This window comes from Lepus europaeus, chromosome 8, assembly GCF_033115175.1.
Source record: "Lepus europaeus isolate LE1 chromosome 8, mLepTim1.pri, whole genome shotgun sequence".
Classification (NCBI taxonomy): Eukaryota; Metazoa; Chordata; class Mammalia; order Lagomorpha; family Leporidae; genus Lepus; species Lepus europaeus.
This window is the reverse complement of record NC_084834.1, coordinates 9,602,276-9,619,816: the sequence shown is the minus strand read 5'-3', so window position 1 is coordinate 9,619,816 and position 17,541 is coordinate 9,602,276. Positions and strand designations below refer to the sequence as shown.

The 17,541-nt window shown below is 39.5% G+C and overlaps 1 protein-coding gene across 5 annotated transcripts in view; it reads left to right on the top strand.

The window, feature by feature from the left end:
- SPOCK3 (SPARC (osteonectin), cwcv and kazal like domains proteoglycan 3) overlaps positions 1-17,541 on the top strand; it is a 499,116-nt gene that overhangs the window by 302,927 nt on the left and 178,648 nt on the right. For 4 of the 5 annotated variants that reach the window (XM_062199005.1, XM_062199001.1, XM_062199004.1 and 1 more), the window contains one exon: positions 16,717-16,840. The exons of the other annotated variant lie outside the window; for it this stretch is intronic. In XM_062199005.1, the coding sequence (XP_062054989.1) occupies positions 16,717-16,840 (124 nt within the window). The remainder of the gene's footprint in view (positions 1-16,716; positions 16,841-17,541) is intronic. 5 annotated transcript variants of the gene reach the window in all.

Below are 17,541 nucleotides of genomic sequence, written 5' to 3'. Positions count from 1 at the left end.
TTTTAAACTTTTTTTGAGTATCAAAATAAAAATTGTGGGTTTTTTTGAGATTTATTTACTTTATTTAAATGGCACAGTTACAGAGACACAGAGAGAGAGATTTTCCATCCTCTGGTTTACTTCTCAAATGACTGCAACAACCAGGGATGGGCTAGGCTGAAGCCAGGAGCCAGGAGCTTCATTTGGGTCTCCCACCTGGTTCACAGGCCCAAGCACATGGAACATCTTCTGCTGCTTTGCCCAGGCCAACAGTAGGGAGCTGGATCCAGCAGTGGAGCATCTGGGATTTGGAGCAGTGCCCATATGGAATGTAGGCACTGCAGGTGGCAGCTTTTCTCATTATGCTACAAGGCCAGCCCTCCTCCCAATTTTTCCTTTGCCATTACATAATTGCTTAGTGAGCAAAAGTGAGATTACTGTCCAATGGGAGTTCAGGGAATTTTGTTTTACTTTTTTTTTTAACTTTATGGAATCTTTTCACCTGTTTACGGTTGTAAAGAAATGTTAGAAAAGAAAGTCCTTGGAATCTTCTTGTTCTATATCTACATACTATCAAAAATTCATCATTTCACAGAACTTTTTGTTGAAAGTATTTTCAGCCATGATATATATGCCTGCTGCATTTAAGCCACATTATACTTCCTATTGGGTACTTAAGAACTATAAAGCATGAAAAGGAATCGTTCTAATTCTCCTTTCATAGCTAATCAAAATGTTGAATCCAGAGAGAGTTCTTACCTTGTTTTTGTTTATTGAATGGGGCTGTTGCCCCTCTAAATATAATTCACATGGTCAGTTTGCAGAATTTGATAAACTACTTCACAAGTAAGTAAATTAATAAAATACACCGGGGAATTTTTTTCATCTGAATATAATTAAGAAATAAATACCCAGTACCAGTTTCCCCTCATTGTTACTTGGGGAGCAAGGGCAGTTGTCATAGACTGAAGGCATATGTTAAAGTGTCTGTTACCCTGTGCTGACTTTGTGGTTCTCTGGGGTTGGCTGCTGCCTGTGACACCAGCTTCCCATATGAGCACTGATTGGAGTCCTGGCTGCCCCACTTCCAGTTCAGATTTTTGCTAAATCTCCCTAGTAATGTTCTTGAAAAAGCATCAGAAGAATGGTCCAAATGCTTGGGTCCCTGCCACCCGCGTGGGAGACCCTGATGGAGTTCCTGTTCCTGACCAAGCCCCAGCCACTGCAGTCATTCGCAAAGTGAACCCACAGAGATTCTCTCTGTGCCTGTCTCACTATCTCCCCCAATTTCTCTGTAACTCTGACTTTCAAGTAAATAAATAATTTTTCTTAAATATCTCTTAATGGAAGTTGGGTCACATGGAGATAAAGACAGTAGTTAAAAATTCTTAGCGCCTGGCCAGCGCCACGGCTCAATAGGCTAATCCTCCACCTGCAGCACCAGCACCCCGGGTTCTAGTCCCAGTTGGGGTGCCAAATTCTGTCCCGGTTGCTCCTCTTCCAGGCCAGCTCTCTGCTGTGGCCCGGGAGTGCAGTGGAGGATGGCCCAAGTGCTTGGGCCCTGCACCCGCATGAGAGACCAGGAGAAGCACCTGGCTCCTGGCTTCAGATCAGCGCAGCGCCGGCCGTAGCAGCCATTTGGGGGGAGAACCAACAGAAGGAAGACTTTTCTGTCTGTCTGTCTCCCTCTCACTGTCCTCTCCACCTGTCCAAAAAAAAAAAAAATTCTTAGCGCCTTAGAAGCAAAGTTCAAATAGGTCATCAAAGAAAATGGGACCTCAGGCCCTCCCACCAATTATTTCATGCAAGATATGGAGAGCATAGCCTGGAACAAATGCTAATGGTGGAAATTTTCTGCTAAAAGAGGAGCGATTTTCCTCATATCCTTTGGAAACCTGAGGTTCTAGAGATGTGGCTTGTGGGCCGGGTGGCTCTGAGTAGGCTGACATGCTCCTGAGAATCTAGAGGGTTCTGGTAGTTATTGAATATGAAATTCAATGCATAATTCATAAACTACATTTTCACTTCTGCTCAAATTCTATATTTAGTGAAGCTACACCACTTATTGAACATCTGTGTTTCATTCCAGTCTTTGGGTTTGTCAAATGTAACTTCACCAAGGGGATTATTAAGTTATAACTTATTTTCTCTTGATGACAATGATAGATATGCTATCCAAGCAATAATCTTTTTTATAAAAAGCTCTAAGCTTAAAAAATCTAATCATTTCTTCAAGTGATAGTATAAATTTATACCTGTAATTTCATGATGAAAAAGAACATTGGGTTTCCTGTAGATCAATGTTAGCATGGCTGTTTAAGTAAGGAGTAAAACAAAATAAAAAACAAACAAAAAAAAATTCCCAAAACTTGGAGCATAAATTCAATGCCTTCATATGTTTACCATTACTTATCTTAAAATAGAATGGATTTTGAAACTCTTTCACCTTGAAGATTATGAAATTTGCAAGCACAACCTTTATTCTAATCTATATTTAGTTGAGAATTATATTTTTACTTTATATCTTTACACATTCAAATCTAAGATTGAAGTTCTGTGCTTGGAGAACTTAGAGAAGATTATAACTTAAAAGAATAATGGTTTTATTTCAACTGGTGTAATTGAGGTCTGTGTCTAGCAAATATTTTCTACACTTTCATTTTGTGACAGTTAAAATGAAATATATTTGAAATAGTATGTCTAAATTGCTGCAAATATTTCTATATCAATTTATAGTTGCGCTGTGTTAGAATAAATATACCCTCGAATTCAGTCTTATGACTCAATTAAAATTAATTTCTTATTCATGTGTTAAACCAAGAAGGGGATTTTTTTGAAAGCTTTTATTTAATGAATACAAATTTCTTTAGGAATTTAGTGGTTCTTACCCCCATATCTGCCTTCCTACCCCTCTCCCATCCCATCTCCTACTCCCTCTCCCATCCCATTCTTCATTAAGATCCATTTTAATTATTTTTATACAGAAGACCAACCCTATACTAAGTAAAGATTTCAATAGTTTAAACACACAGACACAGAAAGTATAAAGTATTGTTTGAAGACAAGTTTCACAGTTAATTCTCATAGCACAACTCATTAAGGACAGACGTCCTACATACGGAGTAAGTGCACAGTGACTCATATTATTGATTTAACAATTGACACTCTTATTTGTGACGTCAGTGATCACCCGAGGCTCTTGACATGAGTTGCTGAGGCTGTGGAAGCCTTCTGAGTCCACAGACTCCATCAGTATTTAGACAGGGCCATAAGCAAGGTGGACGTTCTCTCCTCCCTTCAGAGAAAAGTACATCCTTCTTTGATGGCTCAAGAAAAGGATTTTAGGGATGGAGGGAACAGAATGGCCCTATTTCTTGCTGCTTTAGGAAACAAGGCTCTTCCTATTGTTTGTAGCTTTATAATTTCCTAAAGTGAAATCAAAACACTTGGCTTTGGACAAAATCTTGATGACAGTCTGTTTTTGTAGACCCTATGAGAAAAGAACAGTTTTTAAAATTTGAAATGGTAGGAAAGAAATTAAAATGATGAGTAGTATTCAGTGTCATAGAAATTCAGTTTCAGTGTCAGTAAAAATTTTCTTGGAATGCAGTGAAGGTCACTTATGTATTGTTCATAAACATGCTTCCCTTCTCTACACATGCCATAATAATGCATAAACATGGATCTTCCCCTGTACCTACAGCCAGTGAGCTTCATAGGACAGGTTTACCATCAGATTATATTGGGTCTGCTGTTAGGAAATGATTAAAGACATTCACTAATACTCAAACGATGCACCAAATAACACATAAACAAGAGAAAAATGCATCAGTAATACTGGAGAATGTTGAATGTCCCCAACACACACATCAAATGATTTCTGCCTGAGATGATAGCTCTGACAGTTACCCTGATCTGATAATTTTTAATGTGGGTGTGTGTGTGTGTACCCTATAAATAATAATAAGTACCATGGAAAATAAATTTATTTTTTGAAAAAGCAGAATGAGAGAGAGAGAGAGAATCTTCCATCTGCTGGTTCACTTTCTCAAATGGCTACAGCAACTGGGACTGGATTAGGCTGAAGTCAGGAGCTGGGAGCTGCATTTGAGTCTTTTGTGTGGGTGGCACGGGCCTGAGTACTTCGGCCATCATCTGCTTCCCAGGCACATTAGCAGGGAGCTGGATTGGAAGCAGAAGAGTCAGGACTGGAAGCAGCACTCTGAAACGGGATGCAGGAATTCCAGGCAGTGGCTTAACACAAACACACCATGGCCTGATGTCCACCCCATAGAATTTTTTTTTAATTAAAAAATACGTTAATACTAATTCCACACTGGACCTTCAGCATATAATTTCAGTGCATGCTGATCTGCTGTGCTATATCCAAAGGAACAATCCTTTAAGTAAGCAGGGATGAGGAGATTGTATATACTGACAGGACCAAAATAAAATAAGCCACAGGCTTTCTCTGCTTACATAAACCCGAAATTCTAAATAACCCATACATGGATTTACAAACAGACAAAAAAAAAAAAAAAAAAAAAAAAAAAAAAAAAAAAAAAAAACTTCTGACAAGAAACACAAACAAGAAAATATTAAAATGTTATTTGATCTTAAACCTCTTATAGATTCCCGCTGTAGTAAGTTGCTCATTTGAGCTTCCCTTCTACATAGGAAGAGAGAGGCCAGCTCTGGGGAAATCATCTTTCAAGCCAGTCAGTCAGTCTTGGGGATGGGGCATTGGGTAAACCAGGTGGGTGGCCCATCTCTCCTATCACAGTGCCTGGATTTGAGTCCCAGCTCCTCTTCAAATTCCAGAGTCCTGCTAATGCACACGCTGGGAGGCAGTGGTTGAAAGCTCAAGTACCTGGGTCCCTGCCACTTACCTGGGAGACCTGGGTTGAATTCTGGACTCCTGACTTCATCTTGGCCTGAGCTCAGCTGTTGCAGGCATTTGGAGAGTGCATCCATCGAGGGAAGATCTCTCTCTCTATCTTTCAAATATATAGAAATAAATAAATGAAAATTAATTTAGCCTTGGGAGCAACACACTAAGATTCACTAACTTTTATTGAGCCGGAGAATTCTACTTTCGAGCATTGTGGTTGGTAAAATAGGAGAAAATGTCAACAATCAGAAACCATCTCTCCATTCTGCCCATGCATTGTTGGTGTAGCTGCTGAGAAATGGAGAACTCTCTTAGCCTACACCATGTTGCATGATCTCCCTTTGGCCAGAAAGAAGGACAAAAAAAGACTGACATTTTCAAAGGGAAATTAGCAAGAGCTTGTAGATTAAATAGATTGTGTTATTGTAAAAAGTCCTGTGAGAAGGCAAACAATGCAGTAAGTTAGCAACGGTCTTATAGGAATTAAAGTGCTTTTGAAAAGAAGCTCCTAGGCCGGCACTGCGGCTCACTTTGCTAATCCTGTGCCTGTGGTGCCGGCACCCTGGGTTCTAGTCCAGGTTGGGGCGCCGGATTCTATCCTGGTTGCCTCTCTTCCAGACCAGCTCTCTGCTGTGGCCCGGGAAGGCAGTGGAGGATGGCCCAAGTGCTTGGGCCCTGCACCCGCATGAGAGCCCAGGAGAAGCACCTGGCTCCTGGCTTCGGGTCAGTGTGGTGCACCCACCACAGTGCGCCGGCCGCAGCAGCCATTGTGGAGTGAACCAATGGAAAAGGAAGACCTTTCTCTCTGTCTCTCTCTCTCACTGTCCACTCTGCCTGTTAAAAAAAAAAAAAAAAAAAAAAAAAAAAAAAAAGGAAGCTCTTATAAATTACTCTTTCTCTTACATTTGTGAAGAGCCCAATTTTTAAGCTCCTGAATGCTTCTTAAATGAGTAATGGAAATATACAAAAAATTCTGAAACACAAGGCTGAAAAAATCCCTGATAGACTGCGTCGCTTGGAGGAAATTATCTGAAATGCTTCGTCATGTCCCTTTATGCTATGGTATAAAGTAATGGTTAGCAGAAACGAGACTTTTGCTTGAATTCAGAGCCAAGTTTATCATTTATATTCTGTCCTGGCTGGCTCTGTATATGAAAAGCTAATGACATTCTTCACATGGTTTGAAATTAATCAATTGTTTATAAACAGCTTATTCAATAAGAAAAATAATAATACTCAATTTCTACTTCTTAAGTGGACGTTAAGGTAAGGAAAAAGAGATCATAATTAGTGCTTTAACCAGGAGCCCTGGCCTACTCACCTGCCCTTCACCCCCTACCTCCCTTGTTTCCTCTCTTTCTTTCTTCATCCATCTATTCTTCCTTTATTCTCACATTCAATGATGTCTCCCCAGGCTCAGGGAAACAGAGGTGAAGAACAATGACTTGTGATTAAAAAGTGAAAGGATAATATGTAGAGGGGAGAGAGTGTGTGAAATAGTTTTGGGAAATTGTGTTCAGCAAAACTCAAAAAAGAGTAAATTGGTCCTGGAAGCAAGGCCTGAGGACAGTACTTCCTTCAGCAGAGGCCTGGTGTACTGCAGTGACTTCTTTCCTGTCAATCTTAAATGCAAAGAACCTGAATCTCTCCTTGTCTTATGACATTAAGTCTGTGCACTCTTGCCTTGCAGCTCTTCCCCAATTCCCTTTATCACGAGAAGCAAGTGAAGAAAGAGAGAGATAGAAAAAAAAAAAAAAAAACACATTGCTTGCTTTCTCTGTACTTCTCCCAATAAAATGTAGGGTTAGCTGAGGCATGATGACAAAACTGACATTTTTATTTCTTATCCATAAACCTGAGGACTTAATTGTTTTCTTTTTTCCATTCTTCACAGCTATAACACTGACATAGGCTTCCTAAGATTAGTGAAGAGAAAAATAAAAAATGATGCCATAATTCATTGAGAAATGAGATGAATTTTAAAGTCCACCAGTGGTTTCTAGTGACAGAAAAACCAGTTAGACAGGGCCTGAGGTCCATGGTTAAGATGGAACATATATTTGAAAACAACTTTTCTAAGTCTCAAGACATTGTTGCAGTTCCAGGATTCTCCCATTGGATGTAAAGGAGTTGATAAGAATAAAAACATAGAATCAAGACATCGCTCCAATCCAGGAACTCCATTCCCAAAGCCCCGTTCTTGTGAAAAAAGGAAATTCACATTTTTCAAGTATCTTTCCTACAGTCAGCTAAATGATGGCCCCAAAGATAGACCCAGGCTGTGGTTCGTGGATCTGTGAATGTCATCTTATGTGTCATAAGACTTAATATTACCCATGTGGCAAAAGATGTGATTAGGATCTTTGGAAGGAGTAAGTCTGCATTTCTGGGTTGACCTGAAGTACAATCACAAGTACCTGTATGAAAGATGGAGGGGGGTTGACGTAGACCCAGGCAGAGAGGGTCATGGAATTGGAGCAGGAAGAGTCGTGGCCCTGAGACAAGGAATGCTCACCAGATGCAGAGAGAACATGGGTAGATCATCACCTGGAGCCCACAGAGTGTGCAGTAGGATCACGAGTCTGGTTTCAGTCAAGTGCTTGATATTTATGTGGGCTTTGGCTTCCATGACTGTGAGAGGTGAAACTGTTAAGTTCTTTGTCTCACGTGGAAGAAGAATTTCCAAGGCAAAGAGAAAAGCAAGATGTATCTAAAAGCAAGACTTATTTAAGTCAGAGACCTCTAGCAAGAGTGCTCTGGAGCAGGGCTCCAACAGAGGCAAAATCCAAAGGGGCTGGTGGTACTGGGGGTTTTAGGCACATTTTTTTTGGGGGGGGGCAGGGGCAAACCCATCAAAGACCTGATTTGTAATCTCAGTAAATAAGCTTGCTTATGTTGAGACAAAAGAGCCATCGGAGGGGTGGGATACCTAACTTGTTTTACTGCTTACTGGGAACTCAGAAGGGTGGAGTCTCCACTCCCTTGCTATTCTCAAGCCAAGACTGGTAGCTCCCAAGGAGTGGGCAGGCAGGTCTTTTTGCCTTGCTGAAGATAACTTTGGGGTAAAGCAAGCACTTTGCACCCTCAGTTCCCACGGGGAGCAACCTGGCTGCCTATTAACTCATCTGACTCTTCACAAAACTCCAGTTGTTAAAGTCTGCAACTTCCCAGGAACATCCAACAGCAGATGTGCAGACTAATATGTTCCCCAATCACAGATGCTCTATTTCTGTAAGCATGATCTAACAAATGAAAATCAGGAATGGGGCTGGATACATTGCACAGAAGTCAGAATATTTAGTATGGTGACTCTGGAGGACGCAGTGGTTAAATATAACTTATGCACAATCCTAAGCTGTAATTAAAGAGACATCATTTACTGCCCAGCTGGTTTCACTTGCGACTGAAAGGAGAACCCCAACAGAAGCTAGAAATATTTTTAGGCTGCACAATTTGGCCTTTGCCCTAAGTGACTCCATTCTCCTCCAAACTTCAGAAGGAGGAGAAATAGAAGTGAGGAAGGAATGACTGCTAGGCACCTGTGTGTCTCCTACTGGTGCTGCAGATTTTACAAGAGCAAGAAACAGGTTCAGAATTAAGAGAGTGTGAAGAGGACTTGGGTTAAATGGGAAAGGGCAGCATGTGGATGATTTGTATAATGGAATGGACAAGCAATGCAGAAATGTGTAAGTTAAGTCAGGGCTGGGAGGGCACCACACAGGTGGTGAAAATGTGCTTGTGGAATCAGAAAACATTTTCCAAAACAAATAGCATCAGTGGTTGTATCAAAGTTTGTCATGGCTGGTGCCATGGCTCACTAGGCTAATCCTCCGCCTGCGGCGCCAGCACACCGGATTCTAGTCTCGGTTGGGGCTCCAGATTTCTGTCCCAGTTGCTCCTCTTCCAGTCCAGCTCTCTGCTGTGACCCAGGAAGGCAGTGGAGGATGGCCCAGGTCCTTGGGCCCTGCACCCGCATGGGAGACCAGGAGGAAGCACCTGGCTCCTGGCTTCGGATCAGCGCAGAGCACCGGCTGTAGCAGCCACTTGGGGGGTGAACCAATGGAAGGAAGGCCTTTCTCTGTCTCTCTCTCTCTCACTGTCTAACTCTGCTTGTCAAAAAAAAAAAAGTTTGTCAACACAGACTTTGGATTGTCCTTATCACTTCCTGGATCATTGGAAAACCCCATTGCAAACTACACTTACGGGTTTTTTCTCTGCAGGTAACATCTGAACTCCATGCACTTCAATGACTCTTTCCTTCTGATACCTCCAGATTGAAAAATAGTTCTGAACACATTGCATGGTATATTCATGAGGAAATCGATACAAACAGCACCTAGAGGGGTGCATAACCATATCCTCTGTAGCTGAAAAGATAAGACGTCACGGGGCGAACTAGTGATACGATTTCCAATGATTCCTTATTCACTTCCTAGAACATAAGAGGCAGCTGTAACTGTAGGTGACACTATACTAAACATGAAAGCAATACAACTCTTCCTGAAGAGTCTTTCTGATCTTTTAGCTGTGACGCAAGCGATGAGAAAACATTTCTTGAAGAACATTTCTGCCTCTACTCTGTTTAAACTGCAGAAGCATCAAGACTTGCTTGAAAATATGCTCTTTCGAGATGGGAAACAAACAAATCTGGGAGAGACAAAAATACTATGGAGTGAAATCTGCGGCTTTCTTTTCAATTTAGCTAATGAGTTGTTAACTTGAAAAATACAAAAGGACTTCGACAATTAGAAGATAAATTGGGGCAGACCAGCACTTGATGCCAGTGAAGATGGTCATGTCACACATCAGAGTGCCCGAGTTTGACCCTAGGCTCCAGCTCCTGACTCCAAGTTCCTCTCAGCGCAGCTCCTGGGAGCACAGGTGATGCTCCAAGTAACTCAGTCCCTGCCACCCAGTTAGGAAACCCTGGATTGAGATACTGGCTCTTGGCCTTGGCCTCGGCCCAGACCTGGCTGTTGGTGGTCTTTGAGGAATGAACGATATAGGAGTGCACGCTTTGTGTGTGTCTCTCTGAATCTTTGCCTCTCAAATGAATCTTTTATTACCTTTTTTTTTTAAAGAAAGTTTATTTTGGTACAAAAAATTTTGAAATTCCTGCATAGTTTTTTTCATAGTTCACTTTCTCCTTTTAAAGATCTCTTGTACTGTTAGAGCTTTGTACTCTGCTAAGCTCATGGATCATACTGGAGTGAACAAGCAGCTTCTTGCCCCTTTCTTTTTTCGATAACTTCCTTTTCCCACAAAGAAGTTAAGTGAGAAGGAGGCCAATCATGGTGATTTCCATGTAGGAAGGGCTGCCTTCCTTCCCTGAACTTGGCATGGCCTTCAATGACTGCTTTCTAAAACAAAGCACAGCATTTCATTGTTAAATGCTTCTGGTAGGACTGCCAGGCCTATTTTTTTGAGTAGCAGCTAAATTATTTTTTTTAAGTGTAAACATAGAAATTTCATTAGTATTGTTATCTTTTTTGGTTTTTTTATTGTACTAATAATCAACGTTAAATTGCTATCATTTCAAAATAGGTTTTTATGAGAAATAAGCTTTCTGCAAGTGTCATGGTAATCACACAGCACAAACCTATGACAGACTTACCAAAAATAATAAGCAAGGGATCAAAACACATTACTAGAGAAAAATCACTTAACCACACAGGAGGATTGCAGGGAAGTGATTAAAAAAAGAAAGAAACTACAATGAAATTGAAAAACAAGGAGAATGGCAGAAGTAAGCTTTTACCTATCAATAATTACCTAAATGGACAAAAAACAAGATCCAATCATATGCTGTGAAATCATATGACAAGGAAGTCATTTCAGCTCTAAAGATATGCATAGACTAAAAATGAAAGGATGAAATGAGATATTACATGCAAATAGAACCCCAAAGAAAATAGGATTAGCCATTCTTAAAACATATAAAATAAGAATTAAAGCAAAAGCAGTAAAGAGAGGCTTGGAGGGTCTTCATATAATGATAAAAGGTTCAGTTTAACAAGAGGAAATAACAATTTTAAATATATACACACATCCAGTATTATAGCACCAAATACATAAAACAAAAAAAATCCCAAAATGAACCTTTTATTACCAAGATGCATTTTGTCATATAAAATATATTCTAAATATTCAAACAGAATATTTTCTCATCTTTTGAGGAAATGTTGCATTGTGAATAGTTTTCTTTTAGGTAGAATACTTTTCCTTTTAAAGTTACACATCTGTCACTTTTGTTCTAAAAATATGAATATATTTTTCCAAATATAGAGTCTCATTGATCTTTAAGAATCACATACTTTTTGTGAACACGAATCTTAGTTCATACTTTGTGCTGATACTGTAAAGTTACTTGAGGTTAAAGTAGTAACACAATTAACTCTTAGAAGTTTACTTTGCTTAAGAACATTTATCACTGAAGAAAAACTAAGTAATTTTCTAATTATGTTAAATATAGGGAGCTAAGGGATGGGTGTTGTAGCATAATGAGCACCTGCAGAATGACAAAGAAAGAGAGAGGGGCCGGCGCCGCGGCTCACTAGGCTAATCCTCCACCTTGCGGCGCCGGCACACCGGGTTCTAGTCCCGGTCGGGGAGCCGGATTCTGTCCTGGTTGCCCCTCTTCCAGGCCAGCTCTCTGCTGTGGCCAGGGAGTGCAGTGGAGGATGGCCCAAGTGCTTGGGCCCTGCACCCCATGGGAGACCAGGAGAAGCCCCTGGCTCCTGCCATCGGATCAGTGCGGTGCGCCGGCCGCAGCGTGCCAACCGCGGCGGCCATTGGAGGGTGAACCAACGGCAAAGGAAGACCTTTCTCTCTGTCTCTCTCTCTCACTGTCTACTCTGCCTATCAAAAAAAAAAAAAAAAAGAGAGAGAGAGAGAGGAAGGAGGGAGGGAGGGGACGAGAGGGAGAGAGAGAGAGAGAGGGAGAGGGAGAGAGAACCTTCCCTCTGCTAGTTCACTCTCCAAATGGCCACAGTGGCCAGACTGAGCCAGGCTAAAGCCAGGAGCCTGGAACTCCAACCGGGTCTCCCACATGGGTGGCAAAGCCTAAAGCACTTCTGGCCATCTTCGCAGATGCGTTAGCAGAGAGCTGGATCAGGAGTATAGCAGCGAGACTAGAACCCGAGCTCTGGTAAGGGATGACTGCATTGCAAGCAGCAACCAAACCCACCGTGCCACAGCTCTGGCTTCTTGCCTTATGATTTCTTGGCAATGTTCCTTAGCATTGTAGTGCAGTGTTATTTGTTTCTTCAGCACACTTTCACGGAAGTTATGCCTGTTAGAATGTTCTCGTGTTCTGTCTTCCCTCTTTCACTAGTTGTCACATGATGGAACTTTCTTCATGTCTGCTGTGTGTTTCCTGGAGAGAGCAAAGGATTGCAACCTCAGCGTTCCTACTAATCTTTTACCCCATTCAACCTCATCCTACACCTGATATTTTTATGTTAGCTAGCACTAACAAATTCTAAAATTATAACATGTGGCCCATATTACTGTGTGTTTCCAATTTTTTTTTTTTTTACATTTCTCCACATAAGTAATTTTATAGAGATTTGTAGTGTCAGATTGTTCACAATCAAATGATCCATCATGATGAAGTTTTTCGTTGTACAAGTGAAGAAATTAGACCTAGGAAAGTTACTGACTTTCCAATACTGATTAATGACATGGGTACATGTGAAACTTAAATCAAGTTGAATGAGATCTTTTTTCCCTGTTAATCATTTTGGTAACATCATTTATCCTCTTTCCAAAGTCAAATTAAATCCCCAAACATGCAAATTTTGTTCAAATTATATTGTGAAATGTGCAACATCATTAACTGAACAGAAAATTAAGTAGACCTTAATTGAATAAACAGATGTAGCACTAATTAACATCACAGTTACTAGAAAAAGAAGAAAAAGAGGTTGAATTTTCGTATTACCTTGAAGCTGGAGGCATATGCTGAAGTCTCCGGTATGAAGTAGCCGGTGTAGAAGGCAGGTCAGACACACGAGATGTTAGTTCAGGTGAACTCAACTTCCCCAGAAGTTCATGTGAATGAACGTCAGCAGTGTACACATTTCCTTACATCAGCTTAATTTCTCCAACTTCAGAAACGTTTAGATTGCTGTGAAACCAACTTACTTAGTGCCTTGTATGATAGAATCTTTAAATGGAAGATTCTGAGGAAAAAGAATGACTTCATAAAATATTATTATAACACATTTCATTTTTCTGCTTCAAAAATACAATATTTTACCATTTCAAGGAAAGGATATGGCCAAATACAGGATGCCATTTCAAAGTATATAAATTTTTAATTCAAATTTTAAAATTAAAGTTTTTTGAAAAGTGGTTCTGCTAAAGGTGTACATTTATTTCAGCATATTTTCATTGCAAGAATATTTTCTAAATGCATTCAGAGTTTTTAAGTTATCTTGATTTTTGTATTTCATTAATGTGAGCAAATTATATTACCCGATTTGATAATAATTCAAAATAAGTTAACAACATATTAATGTCCTGTGGTATATTAGCATGAGATTTACCCACACAGATAAGAAATAACTTTCACTCCAGGGATATCAGAATAATATGCCCATTAACACTCTTGCCAGATTCAGTTTCTTACCTGTCATTGCTCCAAGGCAGTGGCCAGGCAGCCATTCTGACAGCCTGAGCCAATGTCGTCTTCCCTTGAGAAGATTCTTTGCCCATCTTGGCCTGTGCAGTGACTGCCACAACTTCATCTCCCCCATCAAAATGCATTTCTTTCCAATATGATTGAAAACCAAACAACACAGCATGCATTCCACTGATATGCAATTATATATGATTCCATGTCCCATTCAATACATGCCATTGCATTAAGTCTTAGAAATATTCCATTCTAGCCTCATCTAGTCTACTAAATTTCCCAAGGAAAAAATAAGCTTCTTTAATAGACAAAACTATGAAGAACCCTAATTTTCTGGTGGAGCATTTCTAAATAGCAAATCAAACAAATTCTGAGCCATTTGATACCTTTTGATAAAAGGACCCTGGATATGCAAAGGTGTCACTCACAGTGACCAGAGATACCACACACCATTAGGTAGGTAAAGCTATTTCCAATGTTAGATGCACCAAATATGTGGTCTATAAGTGTGCAGCCTGTACAACTGCACATGGCTGCCTTATTCTCCAAGCTTTACCAAACTACTGTTATTAGAATGGATCAGTTACTCAGAACATGAAAACCCTTGTTAATGATATAGTTGATTTGCCAGATGTTTGGTGGTTTAGTTTGTTTATGCATGTGAAACATTATTTTCTCAGTTATAGCTGTTTTCCTTTTTGAAACAAAGAGACACATATGTCTCATGTGTGTATCTCCATTGATGCTTACCAGTACATTGTGAGATTATTTGTGTTTGTCGTATTTTTAATTTAAACTAAGATTTTTATAATTTATTTTTATTTTTACATATTCTAACATTAATATATACCTGGAAAACTGCATTCTTAAAAGTTTTTGTCTTTATTTTATTTGGAAAGAAGAGAGACAGAAAAGTGAGAAGGAGGCAAGGAGAGATCTCCCATTCACTGGGTAACTCCTCAAATGGGAGGCTGAGCCAGGTGGTAGCTAGGAGCCAGGAATTCAATCTGGGTCATGCACATGGAGGCAGAGAACCAACCAGTTGAGCTTTGTGTGCTGTTCCTAGGGTCTACAATGGCAAGAAACTGTTGTTTAAAGTGGAGCTAGGACTTGAACCCAGGCCCTTGGATATGGGATGTGGTGTCTTAGCCGCTCTGATAAATGTCTACTCCCCAAACTGCATTTTTTAAAAAGATTTATTTATTGATTTGAAAGTCAGAATTATACACAGAGAGGAGAGGCAGAGAGAGAGAGAGAGAGAGGTCTTCCATCCGATGGTTCACTCCCCAATTGACCACAACGGCCGGAGCTGTGCCAATCTGAAGCCAGGAGCCAGGAGCTTCTTCCATGTCTCCCACGTGGGTGCAGGGATCCAAGGACTTGGGTCATCTTCTACTGCTTTCCCAGGCCATAGCAGAGAGCCGGATCAGAAGAGGAGCAGCGGGACTAGAACCGGTGCCCATATGGGATGCCGGCGCTTCAGGCCAGGGCGTTAACCCACTGCACCACAGCACTGGACCCTAAAACTGCATTTTTATGGCCCTGTATATGTCAAAATATAGTTTGACTTTCTAGAAAAGATGAAATAAATGATTAGTTTTTTAATGAATAAATCACATCAATCTGAGATAATTTAAGATACATAAATCTTACAAACTTAGAATTTCAGATTTAAAATTTAGACCCAAACTTTCTCAACCATTTTGAAAATTGTAAAGTCTGTTCTTTAAGATTGTCTTAGAATGACAAAATGTCAAGTGCTTCCTTTTGGATTTTATGGTAAAAAGTGTATGATTCACTATTCTCCATATGTTATGGTATGGATAATATTTAAGCAAGGATTCCTGTTCACTTTTTGTCATCTAAAGTTCTATATTCAATCTGTTTAGGAAATGGTATAGTTTGGCATTAATTCCTAGTGAAAGTGATGAAATAAATATGTAAAATACTGTAAAGTTGATAACAGTATTTCACTTCAACACATCCTGATCAGGATTAAAACTAAACAAAATACATTTTTAGGGATGTATTTTAGGAATCTGAGCGATTTATTTAGTGTTCAACAAGTTAACATTGAAGGTAACAAATAAATTTGTTTTACCTCGAATCCTATCTCATAAGTACCTTTTAATTTCAGTTCCTAAGAGCTAATTTCAAGTTCAGGATTTTCTAATGACACCCTAACATTTTTTTAAATTGCTAACTTGAGAGGTAGAGAGAAAAAGACAGGAAGAGTGGGAGGGGGGCAGAGAGAAAGAAACCCATGCCTTGCCATGCTTTTTAGTCTTTTGAAATCACCCTTTTGTATGTTTGATTTGCTCATGAAAACATATAAAAATTAATAGGAAACATATTATTCTCATTCTGGCATAGATACCAAATTATTTTCTCTATAAACAAGTCTAATGAATGAGTGTTGATTTTCTAGAGGCCTTCCAAATATTAAATGTTTGCGTATGGATACCTTAGTTCTTCCTTCCTTTTTTTTAACCCCTTCCCTACCTAAATTGTTGACACAGATAGGCAAAGGAATGATGCAGTTTGATCAACGTGGGGAAACATATTCTAAGTAGGTAACAGAAACAAGTGGGTTTTCCCAAATCATCTGGATCAAAGCCTGCTGGGTCTATTTTGAGAGACTTCTACACAATAAAGAGGGATTTGCTGTCATGAAATCTTCTAATTTTGTCTCTCTAGATGCTGGTATGTTCTGGAAAATTACAGCCCTTTATTACTGTTTTCTCTCTAAGTTAGTACTTACACTTTTAGGCACAAAGGGAATTTAGGTGTGTTTTTTGTTAATATTGTTTTTAAAGGAACACAAGGTAAACTTTGAAGGAGTTCCAGATGTGTGAATGAGTTCATATCTCAACAGGTGTTGCTTCTGTTTCTGGAGTTGTAAAAACACAGCTCACAGCTATATAATAAAATAATCCACATGGAAAACACAGCTGTAGCTTACATGTGATAGGAGGAATATACTTAAGGTATTGTTCTAGCTTTATTCGAGGAAAACTTTGAGACATGAAACCAATGATCCTAATTGAGAGCACTGGATGGATTAAAATGCTGAAATCGGAATGTGGTTTACTGACGCTATTTTAATCTTCAAGAATTAGAATGACAACAGAGACGATAAATAATGCTAATATAAGTGTGACTTCTAAAAATGAAATGCATTGAACACTCATATTTTATTTTTTAACAGTATGAAAGAAGCGGGAATAGGCCATAAGCAATGGAGAGGCCCTGTATCATCCTCATGCAAGCAGTGCCCAGTGGTTTATACCAACCCTGTTTGCGGCTCAGATGGTCACACCTACTCTTCACAGGTAAAGACAACTACAGTCATTTACTGGGAATCAAGTCAACCCTACATAGTAGTAAGTGGTGAAGACCAGTATCCAATGTGGTCATCTGAAGAATTTATTTAACTTTTAAACTATTACAGATAATCTCCCTGGTTTGGAATATTATTCAATATAAATTTGTTTCTCCAGTATCTGAATTTGAAATTCTAAAGCTATAAGCACTCTGAATTCACAAACAACAAAGCCAACATTTGCTTTGTTGCTATGATGGGAGAGGTCAGAAATGTTATCATGCTGGAAAATGACACCAATAATCATATTAATAATAATATCTATCATGATCTGTCACCTTGATTACTTTTTAAATCTCGTGTTTTATCTCCTGCAGTAACTCATTTAAGTGTCCAAAAAGCCATTTTAGCAGACAAGTAAACAGGACAGGAACACTATGGCAATTTGACAAGTTTCACTTATTTAATTGACCGTGAATCCAGATCTGATATCATCTCGGATTCAATGCACTGATCTCTTGTCTGTGTTATTCTGCCTCCCTATTAGTCACCCTGTGTTAACATATTGGGAAGCTTTGAAAAACGTTTCCTCAATAAGACAAGGAAAAGTGTTCTTTGATTATGTGACAGAAAGGTGTATAGACTCACAGCCTATTAATTCGAAATCAACAAAGCAGGGTACACTCGCACATTTAGATTTTTAAGTATATA